The sequence below is a fragment of the Pleurodeles waltl genome, chromosome 3_1 (genome assembly GCF_031143425.1).
Source record: "Pleurodeles waltl isolate 20211129_DDA chromosome 3_1, aPleWal1.hap1.20221129, whole genome shotgun sequence".
NCBI classification, from domain to species: Eukaryota; Metazoa; Chordata; class Amphibia; order Caudata; family Salamandridae; genus Pleurodeles; species Pleurodeles waltl.
In genome coordinates, this window is record NC_090440.1 from 1319476235 (window position 1) to 1319499705 (window position 23471).

General features: G+C 45.0%; 1 protein-coding gene across 1 annotated transcript in view; it reads right to left on the reverse strand.

Annotated features, from left to right (window-relative positions):
• Positions 1–23471, reverse strand: part of SLC15A2 (solute carrier family 15 member 2) — a 429960-nt gene that overhangs the window by 76798 nt on the left and 329691 nt on the right. Inside the window, exons 17-18 of the mRNA XM_069224674.1 lie at positions 20788–20949; positions 18671–18717 (exon numbers count right to left, since the gene is read on the reverse strand). Coding sequence (XP_069080775.1) covers positions 18671–18717; positions 20788–20949 — 209 coding nt within the window. The remainder of the gene's footprint in view (positions 1–18670; positions 18718–20787; positions 20950–23471) is intronic.

Genomic DNA, 23471 nt, shown 5'->3' on the forward strand with positions numbered 1-23471 from the left:
GTGCCCACACACTAAGTAACTTTGCACCTATAAGTTACTTAAGTGCAGTGGTAAATGGCTGTGAAATAACGTGGACGTTATTTCACTCAGGCTGCACTGGCATGCCTGTGTAAGAATTGTCAGAGCTCCCTATGGGTGGCAAAAGAAATGCTGCAGCCCATAGGGATCTCCTGGAACCCCAATACCCTGGGTACCTCAGTACCATATACTAGGGAATTATATGGGTTTACCAGTATGCCAATGTGAATTGGTAAATTTAGTCACTAGCTTGTTAGTGACAAATTTGGAAAGCAGAGAGAGCAAAACCACTGATGTTCTGGTTAGCAGAGCCTCTGTGAGACAGTTAGGCATCACACAGGGAACACATATAGGCCACAAACTTATGAGCACTGGGGTCCTGGCTAGCAGGATCCCAGTGACACATAACAACCACACTTACAACATAGGGTTTTCACTATGAGCACTGGGCCCTGGCTAGCAGGATCCCAGTGAGACAGTGAAAACACCCTGACATATACTCACAAACAGGCCAAAGGTCGGGGTAACAAGGCTAGAAAGAGGCTACTTTCTCACACCCCTCCACGCCCGATGCAGGCTTTCGCTTCTAACAGAAAGCAGACATCATGAGGATCCTGCTGAATGTGTCCGCCTGCCAGCAAATTACACTGAGACGAGTTCAGCATATTTCACAGAATCCAGTTCAGATCTCGGATCCAGCTCAATGGAAGCTGCCAGACCCTGGATCCAGCTTGAACCTCCTCATTTGCTACACTGTGACAAATTTTCACATTATTACATTACATCACGTGTTTCATCAAAAACTCTACAAGCAAATAGAAATAGTCACGAAGGTGTTGAGGAAGCAGCTATTGTTATTACTCTCCTCAGTTTGCTTAAGTCAAAAAGAAATGTAATCCTTCCCCTGGCATGTCAATTAGGTGTTTCGGTGTTCAACTGTATTATAGACATTATCCCTACCAATTAGGCGTTACACTCGTTGCTCACAAAAATGATAAGCCTTTCATTTTCCCACAAGCTTTTTCTCAAAATACTGAAGAATGTTTGTTCCGGAATATAGTAGTCCGAATATCTCCTGATTTAAATATCATGTTTGTTGTTTACAAAAGGATTGCCCCATTAAAGTTAGTAATAAATTATCTCTACCCAACTGGATGATATTTTTGTAAATGATATTCAGACATGATATTTCTCTCATATGATATTTCTAACTACAATACTCTGACATACTACCATTACTATAATCCTCAAAAAGACAATGCCTCAAGATTACTACTGGAGATAGGGTGACAGAAATAATATTCCAGTACAGGTCTATGCACTCTCACACTTCTGATCATACAGATTGTCATAACACTTGCCCACTGTTCTTGTGATGTTGGGAGCAGCAATGCAGAGGATGAAGATGGTAGATCTTGCTTGACAATTGGTTTCTGTAGCAACAGGTTAAAGTTTAGGGACATGCCTCATACTGTTGTCAGTTGCAGAGATGTTGCTATAGTTCATAGCATGCATGTGCGAAGTGTAAACATAACGGAAGTGGGAGTACCCAGGAAAGATTGAAAACTGCATGGGGTATCGAATCCTAGAGTTGTAAGTCACAAATGTATTTATTTAGTATGTCTTGATATTTTTTGAAGGGCTGATTATCATCTGGTGATAACTTCAGAGTGCTCGCATTGCAGAACATTAAAGAGAACAAAATCAAAGCAGCCATGGCCCAGATGCCATCATAGAGACATTCACTTGCTATGGATTACCCCAGCCTTAGTTCAGGGAATCATAAAATCATGGTTTTGAAAAGCAAACTAGGAAAGTTTGGCTCTCATTTGGAGTTCTGGGTATTTCACATTTTTCATCCAAGGCTCCCAAGGATCACCGTTCATGTTTCTGATGCTTAAAGGGGCATTGAGTAATCAGGTATGGTGTTGCTAACTGAAGCTTCTTTCCGGACGGTAATGAGGTACTAGTTTTAAATGTAAGCCTTTGATAGGAAGCCCATGTTAACAATGAAAAAATGTCTTGAATTTAATTCTAGCATCCAATGGACGCCAGAAGAGGGCTTTCAGAGTGACTTTAATCCTAGCATCCAATGGAAGCCAGCAGAAAGCGTTCAGAGTGAATTTAATCCTAGCATTAAATGGAAACCAGTAGAGGGCTTGAGAGTGACTTTAATCCTAACATCCAATGGAAGCCATCAGAGGGCGTTCAGAGTGAATTTAATCGTAGCATCCATTGGAACCAGAAGAGAGCTTTCAGAGTGAGGGTAATCCTAGCATCCAATGGAAGCCAGCAGAGGGCTTTTAGAATGAATGTAATCCTGTCATTCAATAGAAGGCAGCAATAGCTTTCAGGATGAATTTCAACCTAGCATCCAGTGGGAGCCAGAGGAGAGCTTTCAGAGTCGGTGTGACATGGCCAAATTACAAATGGTTTGGCACATGTTGTTAGCCTCATTTTGTAGTCTCTGAAGTCTATTCATCAGATTGTTTGGGCCTGTAAAGAGCACATTGCTGTAGGCTCTATATAACAAAACGGGACAGTTGTAAGATGGTTTAATATTCAGCACACAGCGAACATTGAAGAGTGATTTGCACACAGGCTGTGTAGAGGCAATCTTGTTATGAAGTACTTCTTTTACAATGTCCATAAAAGGCAAAATGACTTAGAGTGTCATTACTAGATCACTCTGCTGAGCTTGTCATGTTTTGCTGATGTAAGAAGAGCTTCAGATAACTTCTTTGGAGATTGAGACATAAAAGCACAAGCCTAAAGTTTGGAATTTCAGTTTACATTTTGGTTTAAATATTTTCATGCCTAAAGCTCTAGGTGTAAATGACATTCACAAAAGTGGAGGCTGACAGGCATGTAAGGTCCCAGGTGACATCCTTTTACAGTCTCTTCTGAAAATGAAATTAAAGTAATATCAGCCAACTGTGTTTTCAACTTCTGACTTTAAGCAGAGGTAAAGGCAGGAACGCTCAGGGAGATGACAAAAAGAAAACACTAAATGGCAAGAAGTTTAAAAATATGTCTGAGGCACCAAGATTGGAAGCCATATTTCAAATTACAATACATGAAAGTGGGTTCCTGGCTTACATTGCTGGAAGGTTATTTGGCTTTTTCTGGAATCAGTTTGTTCTAAAACATCATAGCGGAAGATTCGAGCTTCTCACCCTTGGAACAGCTGCCCAATTGAAAACCGTAAAGGGCAGTGCCAGGGACAGTGAGGTGCAGGTACTCCAGGACAAATTAGTATTTCTGTGGTTTGTATTTTAGCAGAAAGTTCACATCAGGGGATCTAGGGTCTAACACCTTAAAGCAGGCACGGCCTGACAGTCTTGCATTATTTTGGGGGTAAACTATGTTTGGCTTGCCAGATGTGTGACACGCTGGAATGCTCTAATGACATCGGCATAGACTACCCTCACAAAAAACTGAGATGGACGATCCATTTTATCCACTGTAATCCACTCTCTGAGCATACAAGTAAATAGCAAATGCACGAGGCCTGCAATCACGCTAAGGCCCTCACTTTAACGTGTTACCAGTTGTTCTCATCTAGTCAAGTAATTTGAAGTAACATTAGGAGTCTTCATTTTAGACTTCCTTTTGTCCGCATCTCCCTTTTTTTCATGACCTTACATCTTGGTTGTGTAAGTGGCTTTGACACCTATTTATGTGTTTTTAATTTGGGATTGCAGAGTCTGAAAATGATCACCCTCCTCTGAAATACCCATTATATACTAATAATAAATGGCCTCTTGTGCAGTGAGAGTGGCAGTTCAATGATTTGCCTTGCAGTGCGGCCTATGTAGGTCTCTCACCCCCTTTCAAGGGAGGTTGGTTGTTCACCTCTGCCGAGACTGCCAGTGCAACATGGGCTGCTCTATCGGCATCTGCACGGATGCACACTGCGTCAAAGGGGTTCCTGAAGGTCCCTGTGACCTGATTCGCCCTTCAAAGAGCCCTCAGCAAACTCCTCAGTTGTCTCTGCACGTGAACAGAGAGGCAGACGAACCACAATCCCCCGTTGACTTGCTGCGTCGTATTTAGCTGGCGTGCTAACTCTCACTTAGTGGAATCACTGAACACATATGTTGGTTTTTGGTTCTCTAGGTGTTATGGGGTCGCCATGTTTAAAAAAAATATATGTTTACTTATTCCTGTAATGGGCATTCAATTCCGGCCGACAACAGCCGCACCCGTTGCATGTGCAAGACGATGTTGTGTGCCCCTCGCTGTTGCAGCCCGATGAAGTTGTTTCATCACGAGTTAATGTTGTCATTATCTTTTATTCAGATAAGTGTAATGTCTTTATCGGAGACGACAGGGGTAAACAAATAAGGATTTTCTGAAGAAAATACATCATTGTGTTTTATAGCTAAAATGTCTATAATGTAGTGAACAATGGATGGAACATGTGTTGTTTTCTGTAACTAAAATATAGCCAAATAAATCAATGACTTTCTTGCTAAAAGCTGTGAGGGCTGAAAAGAGCCACGATGACAAACAGTAGCTGCAAAGTGAACAGAGCACACTCAGTGCTTGAATAATAGGTGTAATAATAACCCATCTCAAAGGAATGCAGTTCGTCCAGGAGGAAAGGCTGGATCAATACTGGCAGGATTCCAGTGTACGACCTGCAGGTTACCAGGCAACAATTCTATCAGTCTGTTCTTATAAAGCGCAACTTATCACCCTTGAGGGTATCCACGTGCTGGGCTGAAGGTCTTAGTCAAAGAGCCAGGTCTTGAATCCCCTCCTGAAGTCCACCAGTGAGGGTGATGTAGGAAGGAGGAGGGGAAGGGCACTTCTATAAAAGAGCAAACTTTCAGTGAATTGGACATTGCCATGACAAGCAGTAGAAAAGCAGCGGAGTCCCCCCCACACACATATTAGTAAGGACGTAGCAGAAGTACAGAGGTGGAATCAATGGCAGGGTGTAAGCTGCAAGAGGGGATTAGCAGCTAGGATCCATCATATATGAGTGCAGCTAAGAGCCTATCCAGCACTTTGGGTAAAATGTCTTAAGGCCTGATTTAAAGTTCGGCAGACAGGCACCATGTTGACAACATAATGGATATCCCATCTGACTAATTACAAGGGCAGTAGGGTATAACCAACTTTATATTGAGTTACATATTTAACAACATGTCACATGCAGGAAAACATAATTCAATATCGCATTCAGGTACAGATTCATGGGTTAATAGATCTACTTGATACATGGGCCAAATAAACTGGTTGTGTTAAAGCAGAACCCAGCCATGCATCCTAGATCTTGTGATATTTACCCACACCCCGCTCGCTTGGTATATGGGTCTCTCCATTTGGGCGCACCAATCCATCCCCCTTCTCCACTGTTGTAGTGAGTGGGGGGCTTGGATGCCCAGTGTCAAGCAATGTCTTTTTTCTCTATAAGTAGGGCCATGACCAAAAGTGTTCGGATCTCTCAGGAGCTCCCAATGCCCTCCATCACCCCCAGCAGGACCATTTTGGGAGAGGGCTCCAGGGTAAAGTTCAACAGTGTGGAGAGTTCGTTTAGGATTTGTGTCCAGTACCACTGAATCTTGGGGCAGGACCAAGCTACATGGAAGAAGTCAGTCGGTGAGTAGGTGCATCTGTTTCATCGAGGGTTCAGCCTGATCCCGGCATGGAAAAGCCTAGCTGGGGTTAGGTAGGCACACTGTAAGTAATACGTTTGCACCATTCGCAGTGTGGCTGACATTGCAAGGACTTCAGTGCGTCCCACCAGTTCTCATCGTCCAGTGGGCCAGCCCAGGTTTCCAAGAGGGTCCGTAGAGGTTGGAGAGGCTGTGAAGTGTTCAGTACGAGGGAGTGGTAAATCTGTGAGATCCCCCCAGCCCACAGAGCCTCCATCATTACTTTGGCCTACACAGGGCTAAATTCAGGTATGAGGGTGTCATTGCTAACATGTGCCCTCAGTGCGTGTCTCAGTTGTAGAAACGTATGGAATTGTGTCAGGGCCAGTGCATATGTTTTCTTAGAGTTTTTGAAAAGACATCATGTGTGTGCCCTCCCAGATGTCTCCCACCACCGTGAAGCCTATGGTGTCCCAAAGCGAAAAGCCCTCCAGAGTGGCAACGTCCGTGTAATCATGTTCCCTGTTGGGTGATCCAACCCCACCACCCTGTCAGTCTTTGAGCCACCCACCAACGATAAAAGACCTGACTAGTGACTTCTGCCATGGTCTTGGGAATGGGACTTCCGTACAGCATGTCCATAAGAAGTGAGAACCCAACTGCGGACATTTCTAGGTGATGGGTTGGATCGTCCCATTCCCCAGTGAGCCATTCGTTAATGGTGAGTATCCGAGTGGCTAGACAACAGGAATATAGATTGGACATAGCTAGACTGTCATCATATACACCGTGCTGGCATGTTTCCCAGGGTAGGCGCCATCGGACGTTGCACCATATAAAGGAGCAAGCCGTAGCGTCCATCTCCTGAAACCTGTGGCAAAGGAGCCAGAGGGGAAGATTTTGAAGGATATAAAGGAAGCTGGGCAGAATGAGCATTTTATAGAGTGCTATGCAGCCCTTGACATTTATCGGTATTGTCTGCAATTTTCCCAGCTCCATTTTCACCCTGCGGGTAAAAGGGGTAAGGTTGAGGGCCCAAGTCATTGTTGGGTCGAGTGCCACTTTCATGCCGAAGTAAGTAAAACTTCGGCACCTAAGTGCCGGAAAGGGATGCTCATTTGTCAATCAACCAGATCACGAGACACTGAGAGCGGGACCAGGAGAGATTTCTTATAGTTCATCTTAAGGCCAGAAGCCTCTCCAAATATGGGCAGCAGTTGGAGACACCTTGGTCCGCTCGTCTCTGGCCATGACAGGTAGAGCAGGACATTATCGGCGTCTGGGCAAGTCATTTGTGCGAATGGTTCTATGGCAAGGGCAAAGAGGAGAGGGGACAGCCCTGTCTTGTGCCCCTCTCGACAGGAAAGACTTCTGAAAGCATCCCATTTACTAGGACACAGGCTGTCGGTGTTTGGTATAGTAGCTGGACCATGCGTCGAAATGGGCACCCCAGGCCCGCTTTCCGAAGGACGAGGTCCAGGTAGCCCCAGTCCACTGGGTCAAATGCATTTACAAAATCGTTTAGTAGGAGGGCCAGTGGGGAGGGAAGCGTGTGCCTATGTGCCAGTGAGACATGTAGCATTCGCAGGCAATGTCTAGTGCTGCAGGTTGGCATGAAAACACATAGATTGGTATGTATCAGATGGCGTATAACTGTCTTTAGATGAGTGGGCAGTTTATTGGCATATATTTTAATTTCACTATTAATTAGCGATATCGGCTGGTAGTCTGCACTGGACGTAGCGGGAGGCCGGGACTTGGGCAGGACCACTATAGTAGCCTGGTCCAAGTCATGAGGGAAGGTGCCCTTCTGCAGAACCTCTGTATAGAGACCACAGAGCTGAGGCAATAGTATGTCTCGGAATTTAGAGTAGTATTCTGCCGGGTACCCTACTGGGCCAGGGGTTTTGCCCGGTCTCAGTGTTATCATGACTTCCCTGATTTCCTCTAGGATTATGGGGTTCTGAAGACTTCTACTAATGGAGGTTGAGAGAGTCGGCATGTCTATTTCATTTAACAGTGGCATCGGCTGCTCAATGGTGGGTCTGGGTGCCTCAGTGTATAGGGCGCCATAATATCGTGCAAATATAGCAGCTATGTCCTGGGGGCCGTGTGGACCATCCCGGGGTCATCTGTTATCTCAGGGATCACCCGTCCCATCACTGGCCTGGTTGCCAGCCAGTAAAGGAGCTTGCTGCTCTAGTCCCCACAGCCATAAATTCGGGCCTGGGATGCCTGCCAAATTTGCTTTGCGTCCTCTAGGGACATGGTTCTGATTTCCTGTTTCACAATCTCTAGGGCTCGTCTATGTTTCTCCTCTGCCGTACCCATCACTTTGTGCTCCAACTGGAGTGCCTGGGACTCAAGAGACTTAGGGGGTCATTCCGACCCTGCGGTTGGAGGATGCACCGCCAACAGGCTGGCGGTGCATCAAGGGCAATTCTGACCGCGGCGGTAAAGCCGCGGTCAGAAAAGGGAAACCGGCAGTTTCCCGCCGGTTTTCCCCTGCCCCTGTGAATCCTCCACGGCGGCGCTGCAAGCAGAGCCGCCATGGGGATTCCGACCCCCTTCCCGCCAGCCTGGTTCTGGCGGTTTTCACCGCCAGAACCAGGCTGGCGGGAACGGGTGTCGTGGGGCCCCTGGGGGCCCCTGCAGTGCCCATGCCAATGGCATGGGCACTGCAGGGGCCCCCTAACAGGGCCCCACATTGATTTTCAGTGTCTGCCTAGCAGACACTGAAAATCGCGATGGGTGCAACTGCACCCGTCGCACACCAGCAACTCCGCCGGCTCCATTCGGAGCCGGTTTCCTCGTTGCTGGTGCTTTCCCGCTGGGCGGGCAGGCGGCCTTTTGGCGGTCGCCCGCCAGCCCAGCGGGAAAGTCAGAATGACCGCCGCGGTCTTTTCACCGCGGTACGGTCTTCTGGCGGTTCCCGCCAGGCGGGCGGCTTCCGCCGCCGGCGGGGGTCCGAATGACCCCCTTAATGTGGTCCTGTTTCTCTTGCTCCAGGCGTCGTAGAAGGCCCTTGGCATGCCGCCCAGAGTGTGATGTGAGATTGGACCATTCCCTTATTATCACAGAAGTAGTGTTCGATCTCTTTGTGGAGGCCAGTAGAATAAGTCTCATCATGCAAAAACCATGCATTGATACCCCACATAAGCCTTTGACTCCGATGAGGTTGGCCAATGGTCAGAGAGACTGGAGCATGGTCGGAAAGGCTGCGGGCGAGTATCTAGACTTGGGTGACTATGGAAAGTTAGTGGTAGGAGTAAGAATCATATCTACTGTATACAGGCTTGGGAGTGGTGTGCCGCTGAAGTGTGGTTGTATTTCCGGCGGCGAGGGTGCCATATCTGCCATACATTGCAGAGGCCAGTACTCATCAACCATTTGTTGAGGGATAGAGAGCGTCTGCAGTGTGCATCTGACAGGGGGCCCGTAATATCAAGGCTTGGGTCTAGGACCACATTCATATCTCCACCCATGACTGTAAATCCCATGGGCATCTGTGCCAGTAGGGAGGTAAGAGCAAGAAAAAACTTGTCGAGCTCCGTGGTGGGGGGGGGGCGTATATACTGAGTAGATTGATATTGTGCCAGTCTACCCGGCCTGTCAGGACCACAAACCTCCCATGTGGGTCCGTCCATGTCTGCTGCACCGAAAAGGGATAGTCGCAGTGTAGAAGTATCCCCACCCCTCTGGCTCCCCATGCATACCTTGAGTGATTGACCCAGTCAAAGCAGTAGTGGACCAGGAACAGGCATGTGGACCCCATTAGGTGAGTTTCCTGGCGAAGTAGGAAAGAGTGGAGGAGGCCCTGCATGTAACGCAACACTGCCATCCTTTTAACTTTGCTGAGGAGTCCATTAACATTCCATGAAACTACAGTGGTGGGCGCAATACAGTGTAGAGAAAAGGAGTATTTCCCAATGCAACTTGTGCAGCTGGGGATACAGGACATTTGTCTGTGTGGGCCATTGTGAGGGGGGAGCATGCACATGTGTAGTGTCTGAGCGACTTGAGTACATCTTCCCATTTGTGACATCAAGATGAAAAAGGTATAAAACTAACAACAGTATAGCAAATCAACCGTATTCTGGTAAACACCTCTCAACTCCGCCCTCCCTATACTTCCCCTCCCAACATGAAGAAGCATCTGTCGTCCAAAAAAGGCCCCAACAAAACCAAAGGAAAGGTAAGGGAAACCCCTGGTGGTGTAGAGTTGTGGACCTATCCAGTGAGTTGGATCTCATGTTCGCTTTACTGGTGGACACATGCAGAGCTTGCTGCTGTCTGGCAGGATAGTCAAATAGGTGGGGTTTGACTCAGTCTTTCTCTTTCTTCCGGGGCATCTGCCCCTGAGGTGCCGATTCATGGGAGGCCCCCTGCTGCGAGGGCGAAGGGGAGGGGGATCCTGCCCCAAGAGACTGCAAAGCCTGCCGGGACCGGTGTCTCCTGCAACAGGCGCCAGTGCAGGAATGCCCAGGGCGACCAGATTCCCTCGTGGGCATCCCTGATGTCCCAGCCGGCACCCGCCTGGAGAGGGGGGGATCCTGCAGCACCTCCTCAGAGTGGTTGATCTACCATCACCCACTCCCAGGCCACCTCTGGCATTTAAAAATAGTGTGTTACACCAGCCTGCACTACCTTTGGACGTGCTGGGAAGAGGAGCATATATTTTAGATGTAGTGCCTTCAGTTTTTGTTTCACCTGCTCGTATGAGCACTGTTTGGTCTAGACCTCCCGAGAGAAGTCCGGGAAGATTAAGATCTTTGAGTTTTGAAAGCAGAGCTCCGACTGAGCTCGGGCCTCACGTAAGATGGCGACCCGGTCTTGGAAGTTAAGGAAGAGGGCCATAAAAGCCCTCTGTGGCACCCCCGATGGGGGTTTGGCAGAGAGAACTCTAGGTGCTCACTCAATGACTAACCATGTGGACAGTCTGTCAGGGGGCATCCATGATTTGAGCCATGTCTCCAGGAATTCCATAGGGCCCCGGCCCTCCGTCATCTCCTGGAATCCCACAAAACGCAGGTTATTTCGCCTTGAACAGTTTTTGACATCTGCATGCCACTGTAGCTCGTGGGTATGAGTTAGGAGGCAGGACACCCTGGTCTTAAGATCTCGGACCTCATCCTCCACTGTTGGCATGTGTGTTTCTGTCTTTGTGAGTTGTGCTGAGGCATTTTTAAGGTCCTGTCGCAGCAGAGCCATGTCTACTCTCACCTCCCTGATTTTTTTCTCAACCACTTTCTGGGAGGACAATATATTTCTTGTAGGATCTTGTCGGTGTCCCCCTTGTTCTCCCTGGCCAGGGCAGGGGCCTCCATGGTGTCATCTCCCAGGGCTCCAGCTGGAGTCGTAAACTTATCTATATGAGTTTGTGAGGATTGCTTCACCTGTTTCTCTTTCACCATGTTACAGAGGACAGATATGCGAAAGGGATATCTGGTTCCGCGGCGCACCACCTGGGCTCCATCCACATTCACCAGGCCCCAATGAGTCTTGGTTCAGTAGTATATGACCCTTCAGACTGTGTGTCCAACAGATCCCGGGAAGCAGGCCGCCAGTGGACGAGGCCCAACAGGCAGGCCGGACAGGTGCTAAGAGGATCAGTTCTCTCCCTGCATTCTTCGGGCCTTGGATTGTCCTGTCAGGCCAGGGCTGGTGCTCCTCCCATGACTAGGCCCAGAGGCCGCCAGGAGGTCCCCCACTGCAACAGGGCTCTGTGTCCTGAGTGCCCCGGTGCCCCTAGCCAAGCGGCTCACCTGTGCCCAGGGCCGGCGCAGGGCCTTCGTTTCAGGCAGACTGTTTCTCCATGTGCATCTGCCCTCTGAGAAGCCCAGGCGGGGGTTCATGCCCAGTCTTGTGTTGTAGGCCTTCGTCGTTGCATGGACCCAGTCCTCACCAGCAGAGTGGGCCCATCCGTCCCCCACGGCCACAGGACTTGAGCACAGCACCTCCGTGCCACAAGAAGACCCAAAGGGATTGGCAGCACCTCCAGTCAGACTGCCAAGGGAGGCAGTCACACCTCCACGTCACCGCCAGGCCCTCGAGCTGCATAGTTAGGCAGGTGGGGTGGCGGGGCAGCCCTGAACGGGCTGGTGGCCGCCAAAGCCCTCCAGACCAGGTCTCAGCTGCCTGAGGTCAGCAAACTCACCAAGCCTCCGCCAGCAGTTTCTGCCAGGTGGTCCTCTCCGGGGCCTATGCCTTCAGGGTCTCCATGGCTGGCTCTGCACTCCGCAGATCCTCCCTGCAGGTATGGGATCAGAACCGCCACTCCAGGCCCACATCGGCTATCGGCCCAGCGAGTGGGGGCCTGGCAGACACCTGGGTCACTCCAGATATGGGGCTCCCCAGCGTCCATCCATCAAGTGCGGGAGTCCCTCGGGCAGTGCTGCTCAGCACCGGCCGAGGCCTAGCGGGTTCCTGCCATTTTGCATACCCGCCATCTGGGTCTCTCCGACGGCCTGGGCCTTTATGTCTAGCGGGGGCCCGCGCCATCTCTCTGTTCGGTCCGTGGCTCTCCTGCAGCTAGAAGAGGATTTTAGTGCAGGTCCAGTGGGTCCCCAGGTGATGCGTATGGCGGCGGATGATGGAGGGGTCAAGAGCACTCTCCAGAGGACCACCATCTTGATGCCCTAAGCCATGCCCCCATCATAATGTCCTTTTGATAAGGCATTTGGGATATCCGTCATATGTTTTGAGACAGAGTACCCTTTTGTCAAACTCTAAATCAGGCCATTAGTCATGAAATGAGGTGAAAATACTGTACATAGCAATATGTTAAGTGGGTATATGTTGCCATTGTTACTTTTAAAAGTTTATAAAGGATTATCAGCTTGACAACATGGAATAATTGGCAAAAGACCGCACTGCGGTCAATAGACCGCGGGGTCATTTTGACTTTCCCGCTTTGACTTTCCCGCTGGGCCGGTGGGCGATCGCCAGAAGATCGCCCGTCTGCCCAGCGGGAAAGCCCCTGCAACGAGGAAGCCGGCTCCGAATGGAGCCGGCGGAGTTGCAGGGGTGCGACGGGTGCAGTAGCACCCGTCGTGATTTTCACTGTCTGCATAGCAGACAGTGAAAATCTTTGTGGGGCCCTGTTAGGGGGCCCCACGACACCCGTTCCCGCCATCCTGTTCCTGGCGGGTTTTACCGCCAGGAACAGGATGGCAGGAAGGGGGTCGGAATCCCCATGGCGGCGCTGCAAGCAGCGCCGCCATGGAGGATTCTGTTGAGATGAATAAACGTTACGAAATTCATGTGATTTACAAGCTTTTATTGTAACGTTAAATGCGACCCCGATACAGGAAATCCGAAGCGCTCGTCTTCGCAACTGTCTTTCCTCAACCTCCGTCCAACTCCCGTTGCCTAGCGATGCTCGTGCCCAGTGTAAACACACTGTGCGCGAAGCACTGTGCGCGAGCATCGCAACACATCTTCCCCCTAACAAACAAAAAATACAACGAGGAAAAAATAAAAAACAATTCCGAAAACGAAAACAATTTTACCCTCCAGGAATAATACATTCACATTCGTAGCATTATGCAAAACAAACATAATCCTGAAATTTGCTTGGTGTCCTGACTAAACGACCACACTTGCTTGTTTTCCTTGCAGGCACATCAAAATGATTGTTGACAGTAGGTACGTTAGACTGTACATTAGAGTTATAATCAGAATCATAGGAAGGCGTATACTTCCAATCATCTAACCAGTCAAATTTGCATACCTTGCGTTCTGGGCTGATAACTTTTCCTTCCTTCCCAACCAACCCAGAATTAACATTCCTACACATGGACAATGAAGACATGTGCCAAACCTTACCATCACTTAATAATGCAGAATTACAAAAAATTCTATTTACTTTAAGGGGATCTGAAAATCGATTATTACCTTTTTTTATGAAACCTGGTTTCTTAACTCTAACCACATCACCAACTTTTATGGCTTGTTCTTTGCATTTGTGTTTCGCGTCGTAATACATCTTACTATGCACTTGGGAACTTTTAATGTTGTGTTTAACTTGTTTAAGTGTCCAATCAGCCTTTTTATCCCCAAAACTCCAACCCACATTATCTTTCCCACAGGGAATTCTCCCTCTCATCAACACAAAGGGAGAATACCCTGTAGATACACAAGGTGTCGTTCTGTATGACCACAAATTCCGCATTAATTCACATCTCCAATCCAAATTGTTGTGATTTGCCATTTGGATGACGCCCTTAATCACCCGATTGAATCTCTCCACAGCACCGTTTCCTGCCGGATGATATAAAGCCGTAGTATTATGTACAATACCTTTCCCCTGTACAAAATCTTTGAAAATGCGAGACATAAATTGAGGTCCATTGTCGCTTACTATACACTTAGGTAAACCCTCTTTCAGAAACACCTTGTCCAGGAAGTGTACAACTGAATCCACATCAGCCCTATTAACAATCTCAATCTCTGGCCATTTAGAAAAATGATCAACCAAAACTAAAAAATACTTTTGTTTATCATTGTACATCACTGGCCCTGCAATATCTATGCCTATCCTTTCCCAAGGTCCATCTGGACACGGAATAGGATGGAGAGGTGGTTTTAATGTTACCTGAGTCTTGTCAGATGAATTACATGCATAGCAGTCTCTAACTTTTCTTTCAATGTCTGAGTCCAAACCTGGCCACCAATAAGTACACTTAATTTTGTATTTGGTTTTACCAATTCCAAGATGACCTTCGTGACATATATCAATAATCCTATTTCTTATAGATGTTGGGGGAATAACCCTGCCATTCCTAAAAATTAGACCACCTTCCAGAGAAAGTTCATGTCTCAGTTCCCAAAACACACGCATACTATGATCTAACAAATGTTTATTAGGCCATCCATTCTTGATATATCTGCTAACCACACCAAAGATGTTATCTTGAGCTTGAGCTTGTTCCCAATCCTCTTTGGTAATACCTGGACAATCAGTTAACACATTGGCTACTGTAAACTGTTCAATATCCGTATCTTCATCACACACAACAGGTAAAGGCATCCTGCTTAAAAAATCTGCCACCACATTTTTGACTCCCGGAACATATTGTACACTGTAATTGAAATCTAAAAGTCTAACCGACAAACGAGCTATACGTGGTGACGCTGAAATTAACCCTTTTGTTGTCAACACTTTAGTGAGCGGTTTGTGGTCACATCTTAACAACACATGAAAACCCCATATGAACTGTCTGAAATGTTCCAAACCCCAAACACATGCAAGTGTCTCACGCTCGATCACAGAATACCTTTCCTCAGTCGGTGTAATCGAACGCGAGGCAAAAGCTATGGTCCATTCAACTCCCTTTTCATCGATCTGGGATAACGTTGCACCTATGCCTTTAGAACTGGCATCCGTTGTGACCACACTTTGCAACATGGGGTCAAAACCATGAAGTGGTGGAGCATAAGCCACATCATTCTTTATTACCTCACATGCTTCATCACATGCCTCACTCCACACAAACTTAACATTAGTTTTAAGAAGTTGACGCAGAATATATGTTTTTTCTGAGAAATTGTGGACGAATTTGGCGTAAAATTCAGCCAATCCTAAGAAAGCTCGCAAATCATCTTTAGATTGAGGTCTTGGGGCATTTTTGACAGCATTAACTAATTCCAATTTGGGTTTAATACCAGCATCTGAAATTTCATGACCTAAATAATCAATTTTGTTAAATGCAAATCTACATTTTTCAATTTCTGCTGTCAAACCGTGTGTGCTCAGTCTATGCAAAACAATATCTAAATTACGATCATGTTCATTTCTGTCCTTCCCCATTATCAAAATGTCGTCCTGAAAAATCAGTACATCCTTTATGTCCGATAATACCTTGTGCATTAACCTCTGAAACATAGCTGCTGCAGAAGCCAACCCAAAAGGTACTCTTTTAAATCTGTAACAACCAACAGGTGTCACAAAAGTTGTTAAACTTCTACTATCAGCATGTAAAGGCACCTGATGGTAAGCAGCTTTAAGATCAATACTAGAAAACCATCTAATACCTTTAGTGCGAGTTAACATTTCGTTTATTTTTGGCAAAGGAAATTGATCAATTAAAATATTCTTGTTAAGATATCTGAGATCCACACAGAGTCTCAAATTGCCATTTTTTTTTTTAACTACAACTAAAGGTGCGACCCATTCTGCGGATTCCACGGGTTCGATAATGCCGTCTGACTGAAGTTTTTTAAGTTCTTCTTCTACTTGGTCCCTCACAGAAACAGGTATGTTTCTGACTTTGTGAATACAAGGTGTGGAATTAGCTTTCATTTGTATTTTATGTTGGAAACCCTTTAGTTTTCCAATTTGGCCAGAAAAGACATTGGGGAATTTTTTTGCAATATTTCCTGATAAATCTTCGGTATGTTGTACAATAGACACAGGTGTACTACTACTGGGGTTCAAAATAATACCCAACATTCCTTGGTCCTTCCAACCCAGTACGGACGGCCCAGAAACCGCTACATACACCTTGCAGTACGCTTGTTTGCGTTTAAATTCAATTAGCAAATTTCTGTAACCCACCATTCTAATAGGTTCACCCGTGAATGTTTTTGGAGAAATGTCAGTTTTTTCAAAGCAATTACCTAAAAAAGGTTCAAAATATTGTTGCCAAATCTCCTCATTCAGAATAGTGTAGGGAGAACCAGAATCCGCAACAACCGAAATATCAATGCCAGCAATCGTAACATGGCATAAGGGTCTACTCATGTTGTTTTTAACATTCTGTACCTTATCATCAACATTAAGAATGCATAAATTAGAATCAGACTCCTCCGATGAACCGCTGTCACATTCCCTCACACATTTAACACTTGCGTCACCCCCACCAAATTTCCTTCTGCGACACACTTTGGCAAAATGTCCCAAAACACCACAGTTTGAGCACTTCTGATTCCGAGCCGGACATTTCCTATCATTTGCCAGATGAGATTTGCTGCCACATCTGAAACAAAATTTTTTGTCTTTCATGAATGAATTATCTTTCTCCCCTTGATAAAAATGGACTCTCTTAGACGATAATTCATTGTTTTTCTTGACTATGGCAATAGTAGCATTGTCTTCCAACTTTGAAAATGATTTTTCCTCACTGCGCAGAACAGCCTTTGCGCATCTTCCAGTGAGTTCAGCGCTTTTGACCATGTCAATAACCTCTCGTAACGGTGCTTCCCCTCTAGACCAAAGTTTCTCTTGGATATGTGGATTGGCAGTGTGCATTATAATTTGGTCTCTAATGAGTTCGTCATGAAGATTACCAAACTTGCATGACAAAGCCAAATTCTTGAGTGCAGCAACGTAATCATCTACAGATTCCTCAAATTGTTGCTTCCTATGATAAAATTTAAATCGGTCAACAGCTACGCACACAGCAGGTCTAAAATACTCTGTGAGATCTTCAAGAGCATGGCTAAAAACATCTCCTTGCTCAGGTGCTCTAATCTTTTTGTTAATACTGTTGTAAATTTTCAAACCCTTTGCACCTAAACAGTGTAAAAGAATTTTCTTCTTCTTTTCTGGAGTAAGTTCTTCTTCATCTTCAAAAGTTGAAATGTAGTTTACAAAATATTCTCGCCATTCCTCCCATCTTAGAGTAGCTTCTCCATCTTTTGGCAAGAATGGCTCAGGAGCGCTAAGATTCCATGCATTTCCAGAAGCCATGACCAAAAATTATGATGAAATAACTTTACAACAAATATTTCCTTGGAAAGGAGAAAATATTAATCCAGCAAGTTCGCTAAGTTTGAAAAAATGATGGACTTACGAAAAAAAAAATAATAATCAAACGTGCGCAGGCCCTGCGCAAGAGCACAAGAGACTTGTTTGCTTGACACTGTCAGACAATCTGAAAACGTAAGATGCGGCGTGTAGACATTTTCAGTCTGGTTTACTTGGCACAAAACAACTGATAAACAAAGTCTTAATCCTACCGCTACATCAATCACCAAGTCCTGTTGAAAACAGCACGAAAATATCAAATCCTACAACTTCCTTTAAATCCTGCCTCAAGCTGTGAAGACATTTGCTTGCTGGACGTGTGGGTTCTTCCTCGGGGTCGCTAATAACTCGTCGCCAATTTTGTTGAGATGAATAAACGTTACGAAATTCATGTGATTTACAAGCTTTTATTGTAACGATAAATGCGACCCCGATACAGGAAATCCAAAGCGCTCGTCTTCGCAACTGTCTTTCCTCAACCTCCGTCCAACTCCCGTTGCCTAGCGATGCTCGTGCCCAGTGTAAACACACTGTGCGCGAAGCACTGTGCGCGAGCATCGCAACACATTCTCTGGCCCAGGGGAAGTCCGGCGGGAAACCGCCGGATCCCCTTTTCTGAAAGCGGGTTTACCGCCTCGGTCAGAATGGGCACTGAAGCACCGCCAGCCTGTTGGCGGTGCTTCTGTTGCCCGTGGCCCTGGCGGTTTAGGACTGCCAGGGTCAGAATGAGGGCCATAGTAACGTGATTCACTGTGAACTGTTTGCAAGAAGTAAGGAACACGTAATTAAACCAATCCTTAATATGACCCTGCTATTATTACAGATATAGACAAATAGGTGCAATGCAAATTTAAAGGTTTGATTTGCTACTGAATTGATTTTCTATAGGTGTAACCCATGTGCAGTTGTGGGTATTTGCTCATTTTCCGGAACTGCCCCTCTTACCTGGATTCAGGTACCTACCAACCAACATCTGATGGAAGAATTAATTTGTCAGGCTATGTTTATACACCTAGAATATGTGTAATTACGAAGTATAAGATGACAAACTGAGAAAGCTGCAATTTCAACCTCTTGGAGAATTGGCGTGGCAATATAAATATCAATCACCATGCCAGCTATCGGAGTTCATGAGTCATTTTAAGAATAAATAGAGATCTTCATTCTCAGTACCTTTGTGCATGAGATTACCACTATCCCAGAGTTTAAGTTCATAAAAAGAACGGTGTGCGGTGAATAATGTTTAATAATCAATTCCATTACACATGATCGAGACATGTAGAAAAAATATTCACACCTCACTTCTGCCATTCCATTTGCAGGCTTCTTTTTTGAATCTTCAATCTAAGAGAGAAAAACAATATTGCCATGTTCATCTGTGTGAGATTTAAACTGTCATCAAATGTTTGGATATGTTTATCGCTGGCATCATTGTGACAACTGTCTCTGCTCACTGACAGTAACAAAGACGACCCATCACCAGCACAAACATAGAATGTATCACTGTGCAAAGAGAGATATTTAGGAAAACCAAGGAACTTCATTAATGTATGGCAAACAAAATACAGAAACACTTGTGAGTTACCACACACAAAATAGTTCTCTCTACATCCTTGAGCAGGATGTGGACAATCTGCAATACTACACAAATGCTTGGAAACCTAACATAGCGATAATATTACACCGTCTGATACTTGGTTCTTCATAGTTTCGGAGTCTCAGCTATAATTTTTTGTCTGTCACAGAGTACTGCTCTACACAAGTACTCTAATGCCCAGGGTCTACCTCTACTTTGTGCTACATGATCTGTTTTAATTACAAAGCATTTGACCCTCCTCTCCTCACCTTGTCTATCCACTTATCTGAGGCTCTCTGCTTCCCCTTTCTTTATCAGCTTGCTGTGTTGATCACCTGTTCGCTGTTTCCCATCTCATTCACAGCTGGTTATAGTAATGTTTCTTCTTCTATTTGTGTCCATCATAAATTCCTTTTCTTGCTCTCATTCAGCGCTTATCTCTCGATTCATCAGAACCTCAATGTCACAAGCCTCCTTATCACCATGTCTCTTGTTTCTTCAGAGACCAACTCATTCTCGTTTCTATTCTGACCCTTCCTCTTTTTACCTTGCACCTTTTATGCATCTGGCCTGTTTCTGCTCTCTTCACCTTGTTCCTATTGGATGAGGCATACTCATGCTCCTCTAACTAAGCTCCCTGATGTGGTTCATACTGTATAAAAACTCAGGTTTTGTCAATGCATGTTCTCTTGTGCCCTCTGTGTAGTATTTCCACCTCATCCTAATGTTCCTCGATGATCTATACAAGTATTCCAATGCCAAGCCTCCAGGAAGAGAACATGCTTTATAACAATCGTGAACCAATTAGGACTATCTCATACTCTTGATCTGTCCTCTCCTGGCCCTTGGCTCCTCCCAGATTTTAGGGAAGCAGGCATAGTAGGACATAAACGGAGTGAGAAAGAGAAAAAGTGAGAGAGAGAAAGAATGAATGAATGTAAGGAAAGACAGAGGAAGGGAGTGAGTAATTTTTAACGCCTGCTCATATCAGCCGTTAAAAGGACGCACCCCTCGAAATCAATGGGCCTACTTTCACTTTGCTCCGCTAGTGTCAACATTTTTGATGCTAGCAGAGTAAAGCACCACAATAGCATACATATGCTACAGTACTGTAAATGCATTGCACCCATGGTGTCATTAGGTGGCGGCGAAAGAAATCTGGTACATTGGAATTAATGCACCATATTCTTGTAAATCTGGGCCTTAGTGTGGTGTGCAGCGTATAACCATACCAAATCAACTATTAGAGGCAGTCTGCTCCCCCCTCCTTCTCACGTTTTCCACCATCCCTTTCATCACAAGTTCTTTGTTCTTACTCTCCTTCTGGCAAGTCTTACTACTCTCTTCTTGGTTGTTATTGGTAACAGGGAGTTAGGGCTACGGCATACATATCTAAAGTGCAACAAATGAACTAATAAATACCTGACATTGTTTTTCGGTATATTAATATCTACTCGATGGAATTGAGCTGTATAAAGTGCACTTGACAATTTTGTGCATATCCGCAAATTGCACATTTCTAAAATTATCTAATTTGAAAGTCAGTAGTAAACCTACACAATGTTGTTTGTTATCCTTTCTTAATTAAGACTCCTGTCAGCGTTCTAAAGTCTAGCGAAAAATCGCACTTATACCATGTTGACCATTCTTGCTTTATATAAGAAAAATAGTACATGGGTCAGTCATAATTCACACTACTTGCCCAGGCTCAACATGAAAGCAGATAAAAAGGTCAGCTATGACAGGGCAGATATCCTCATCCGAGCTAGGCTTCCATGTGATTAAGAGAACATGTTACATGCACATTATTGACTTAGGAATTCATGCAAAAAACGTACAAGTTTGCAGTGCAGGTCTGCATCCACTGGGTAAATGATAAGACTGTAGACATTTCGTTCACTCAGGGTCTCATGACAACTTGTATTCTTTCCATTGTATGTGATCGAGAAGGCCGTATCCTTTGCTTTGTCTCCCAGGTTCAATGTGATATATTGTGGATCCTGCACAAAAACACATGTTGTTGACTTGACAATCACAGTGGCAAATGCATGTTAAAGCTTTGGGTGTTGATAACATTCAAACCAATATCCGAATACTTATCGAAATGCATTATAATCACAATTGTATATTCTGGATTTCTTGTTACACAGTAGTACAAAATGTTTATTATGTTTCATAAAATTGTTATCCCTTCATCTTGCTTGGTGGAAGCATTTGCAGTCCAGTGCCAGGGATAAGAAACTTTTTTTAAACCAAGATTTTCTCCTTATGTTATGTTGTGGTATGTTAGATTTTGCAGATTTGTAGAGCGCACTATCACCTTGAAGGACATCCTGGCACTGAGCAGGCGTGAGTGTAGCCAAACCCGGGGCCAAGAGGAACTACTCAAAAGCCGGGTCTTTAGCTTCCTGTAAAATATAAGTGAGGAGGAGTGCCTTATGTGTAGTGGCAGGTTGTTCCACTTATTGGTAGCACTGTGGTTGTCATGATCTTGATGGATTGTAAAAGTCCCACTAAAAGTTGGGCACAGTGTTCTCACAAAGGGGGGTGCTGCTGTGCTTGACCAGGAGTGGTACAGTATTCCTACATCCGAGTTTACTAGCTGTATGGACTCTGAGTTCATTATTACCGTGGGAAGATCTGTATCTGGTAAAATCGGTGTCCCTGTGACATAAATCCAGCAATCTTCTAATGAGGCCCAAAAGTCTTTGAAGTCACTATAGAAAGACTGAATCTTTCTATGGTTTGTATCACTGATTGCTGGACTTGACACCATATTAATGAGGTAGTTTAAATATAGAGTTGGTTTTGAAAAGTGTATGTCATTTCATGTACTTTGTTCTTGTTCTAAATTTGAGGAATGTGATTATAGGTGTAAATGTTTGGAGGCTATTGTTCATGTTTACACAGAATTTCCCTCTTCTGATTGAGAAGGCTCAGGAGTGAGTGTTGATTAAGGGGTTTAGATGTTTGGCTCTTAATATTGCCTCTGATTGGATCAATTTGATTTTTATGGTCCGGCTTGACACAGCTGTTGCCAGGCAACTATGTGAGAATAAGGAGAAGAGGTGCTTTGGCTCTCTCTATGTGTTGGAAGCCAGCAGTACAGGATTTGATTGGGCTGAGGTTAAATGTTTGGGCCCCCAAAAACGTGCTTTTTGCACTTTCATTGGCTTCCTAAAGATTTCTCTTCACTTAAAAACAGAAGATTTCTCTTCTCTGCACCAAACATAATGAATTAGCAGCATCTTTGAGGAAACACGTCATTCATTTTGTTTTTCAAAGCAAAAGTACAGGTACATATAGCTGGTTTTATAAATGATATTATGTTCATGCTTGGCTATGCAGTGTGTTTGAAAGAATTTACTGAGTGAATCATGGTGTATTCTGGAAAACGTAGTGCCATAGATCTCAAGCTGTTTCAAGTGAGAGGCAGAGCAGGCTTGCCTCATTCTCAGTTCATCCTTTGCATTCTGGCACATGCAGTCCCCAATTTTTTCATTATTAAGGGCATGAGTTAGATCTTGGTGGAGAGAGTATTTCGTCACAAATGTGACAGATATCCCGTCCATTGTATTACAATCTCTAGAGGATATAATAAGATCGTAATATGGCAGACGGGATATCTGTCACATTTGTGACGGAGAATTCCCCTTCGCCAAGATCTAGATCAGGCCCTAGGTTAGGGAGGAAGCATTCTAGGTTACGTATACTCCCAGATATCTCATCTAGTCCTCAGTCAGTTCTTTCTCTTCTGAAAATGTAGCCCTGAGAAGGTTGGCAGATTTCTACCCATTGCTTCAGAGTCGATTACTGCATTATCCTGCCCAAGCCCTAAGTAGAGTCACTCTTGTGTGTTGCACTGGTTTAATCACACATTGTGACATAATAAAGGAGTGATGCGTGCAGTGTTCTGTTATTACAACCCTTTGTTTCAAAATAGACCGGAGAAACGTAGACAGTGTGTACCTCTGCATCGGACTGATGTTTGCAGAGTCTTTTGAAGAACGATGAACATAAGTTGATGAGCATCATTAAACTTATTACTGCACTATGTTGGACGTGCATCACATAGAAGACGTGCATCACATAGGATATTCATTGTACTGTTCTTACTGCTTGCTGGCTTAGAACGACAAATGTGTAGTGTGCCTGTGCATTGAACTATTATTTCCGCATTTTGTTAGCAAATAATTAACATCCTAGGTTCTGACAAATGCTATATAAAAAATGCCAGAAAACGTAATGTGACCTGTAAACCATATTACATAATGATCGACATGACGTACAGTTATTACCGCACTCTTTTCAGGCGTGTCCAGCATAGGTGCACTAGGGGAAACTGGGTCTATGCCAGATTTTCAGGATCACGCAGAATCCCTGTACATAGAGTTACTCTAAATAGAACTAATATATCATCATCATCATCATCACCTTATTTTGGTAAAAATATACCATAAAAGTGCAATACAAAACAATCAAGGATATAAAAGTAGAAATAAAAACATTAACATTTAAAATA